Source organism: Blennius ocellaris, assembly GCF_963422515.1.
Source record: "Blennius ocellaris genome assembly, chromosome: 5".
NCBI lineage: Eukaryota > Metazoa > Chordata > Actinopteri > Blenniiformes > Blenniidae > Blennius > Blennius ocellaris.
In genome coordinates, this window is record NC_137654.1 from 16,399,116 (window position 1) to 16,400,832 (window position 1,717).

Consider the following 1,717-nt stretch of genomic DNA (forward strand, 5'->3'; position numbering starts at 1 on the left):
AGCCCTTCTTTTGTAAACACGTGGATTTCCCAAACTGCTACAGCCACAATAGAGACAGAACACAGCGTCTGCCTTTTTCTTCTCCCTCTTGGTAGCTGGAGAAGTTCCTGGTAAACACTTCACATTAGGTGGACGGGGCAGGAGGGAGCCTGAGTGGGGTGCCAGTGAAGGGACAGAGAGAGGAATGTTTACTCTTGTGTTGCATTCGTTTTGAATTGTCACACCAGAGAGGTTATGAATGTAAATGTGTTGTTGTTGCTGTCACTGACAAAGTTGATTTGGCATTGTTCCAGTTGGGCAATATCCCCGATGTCCAGCTCCGATAACAACTGAGTTGGGTCTGTGTTTGTTATCAAAACCTTTTGTTTCTCTTGTTCCATCCCTGGCTTTTTTACCTCTTCGTTCCTGTGTTTGTTATTGCACTTCTCCTCCTCCTCCTCCTCCTCCTCCTCTTCCTCCTCCTCTGTGATCGAGCAGAGGCGGGTGGCACTCCCGGGGTTGTCAGCAGGCGGTCTGTAGTGGCACTGCCCGTTCAGCAGCCTCCTGAGCGGCATGAGGGGCACCGCCTCCTCACCCAGCAGCTGCTGCTGGCAGTGCCGGAAATCACTCTGACGCTTGAGCCTCTTGAACTCACTGAACGCGGAGGTGGCGTTCTGGTAGAGGCTGTTGGCGATCGCCTGGGCCTTTTCTGACTTGCTGACCAGGACGGCGTGACACCGGAGCACCACCGCCATGTTCTTGACCTGGTGCCTGTAGATCCAAGCAAGGATTTTGGGGCGGCTCGGGTCAGCAGCGCAGTACGTGATTCTGTTCAGAGAGTAAAGATGAACGGGCTTCTTTTTTCCGGATTTGTCCGCACTCATCCTGATGCCCTGGGATCCCACTGTTAACCTCATCTTGACACTCTGGTCCCCGTAGTTGCTCCTCGCCCAGATCTTGGCCACCGCCTCCTGGGTGCAGCCGTCTCCTTTTGCTGTGATGGTGACCACGCTTCCCAGGTAGCGCACATTGTAAACAGGCTCCTCTTTGTTCAGTTCCACCTTTTGTCGTTTGGTGTGAAAGATGTTTCCCACCCAGTCAAACGGGCAGTCGGGCAGCAAGTCGGGACAAGAGCGCAGTAAAGAGGACAGGATGGAGTGATAGGTCAGCCCTGTCCCCAGGCTCTTTGGCTTACTCTTGGCCTCATCCTCCACCAGAACAAACTTATTCCTTCTCCAGGGCAGCATTGCGCGGAAAGGAGTTGGAGCGAGTGAGCCCCTCTTGACGCTGCGTCTCCTCTTGTCAGCTTTGGCAAAAAGCGAGTGAATGCCAATGTGTGCAAGTGAGAGAAAGTGAGACAAGAGGCAGAGAGAAGCTGCTTCGCCAAGCACAGAAAGCCGACTGAGCGCTACGAGCCCAAGCCAAGCTGTTCCCTCGCTCGCTCCTCCTTCCTCTCCTCCTCCTCCTCCTCCTCCTCCTCTGCTGTCTGCATCATGCAGCGCTGATCAGTGCAGGAGCCTCAGCCTAGCATTCAGGCACCTTCCACCCCCACCCTGCTTTATTGTTTTGCTTCCAAATGGCTCCCTCCCAAAGTAATATTTATCCATCACGCTTTTTACCGAGGTAACACTGTGTTCACGTCCCTTGTAAACCTGGGGACAACAGCACATTGCCAAGTCATTTTCTCAGCAAGAGGTCTTGGGTGACTACTTTTATTGTTTAATGTAATTTTATTAAG

General features: G+C 52.8%; 1 protein-coding gene across 1 annotated transcript; it reads right to left on the reverse strand.

Moving 5' to 3' along the window:
- Nucleotides 1-218: 218 nt before the first annotated feature.
- Nucleotides 219-1,241, reverse strand: fam43b (family with sequence similarity 43 member B; the record flags this gene model as incomplete). Its single annotated transcript, XM_080496291.1, has 1 exon — nt 219-1,241. Exon 1 carries the CDS (start codon nt 1,224-1,226, stop codon nt 219-221), a length of 1,008 nt encoding a protein of 335 aa, XP_080352417.1. The 5' UTR covers nt 1,227-1,241.
- Between the last annotated feature and the right edge of the window lie 476 nt (nt 1,242-1,717).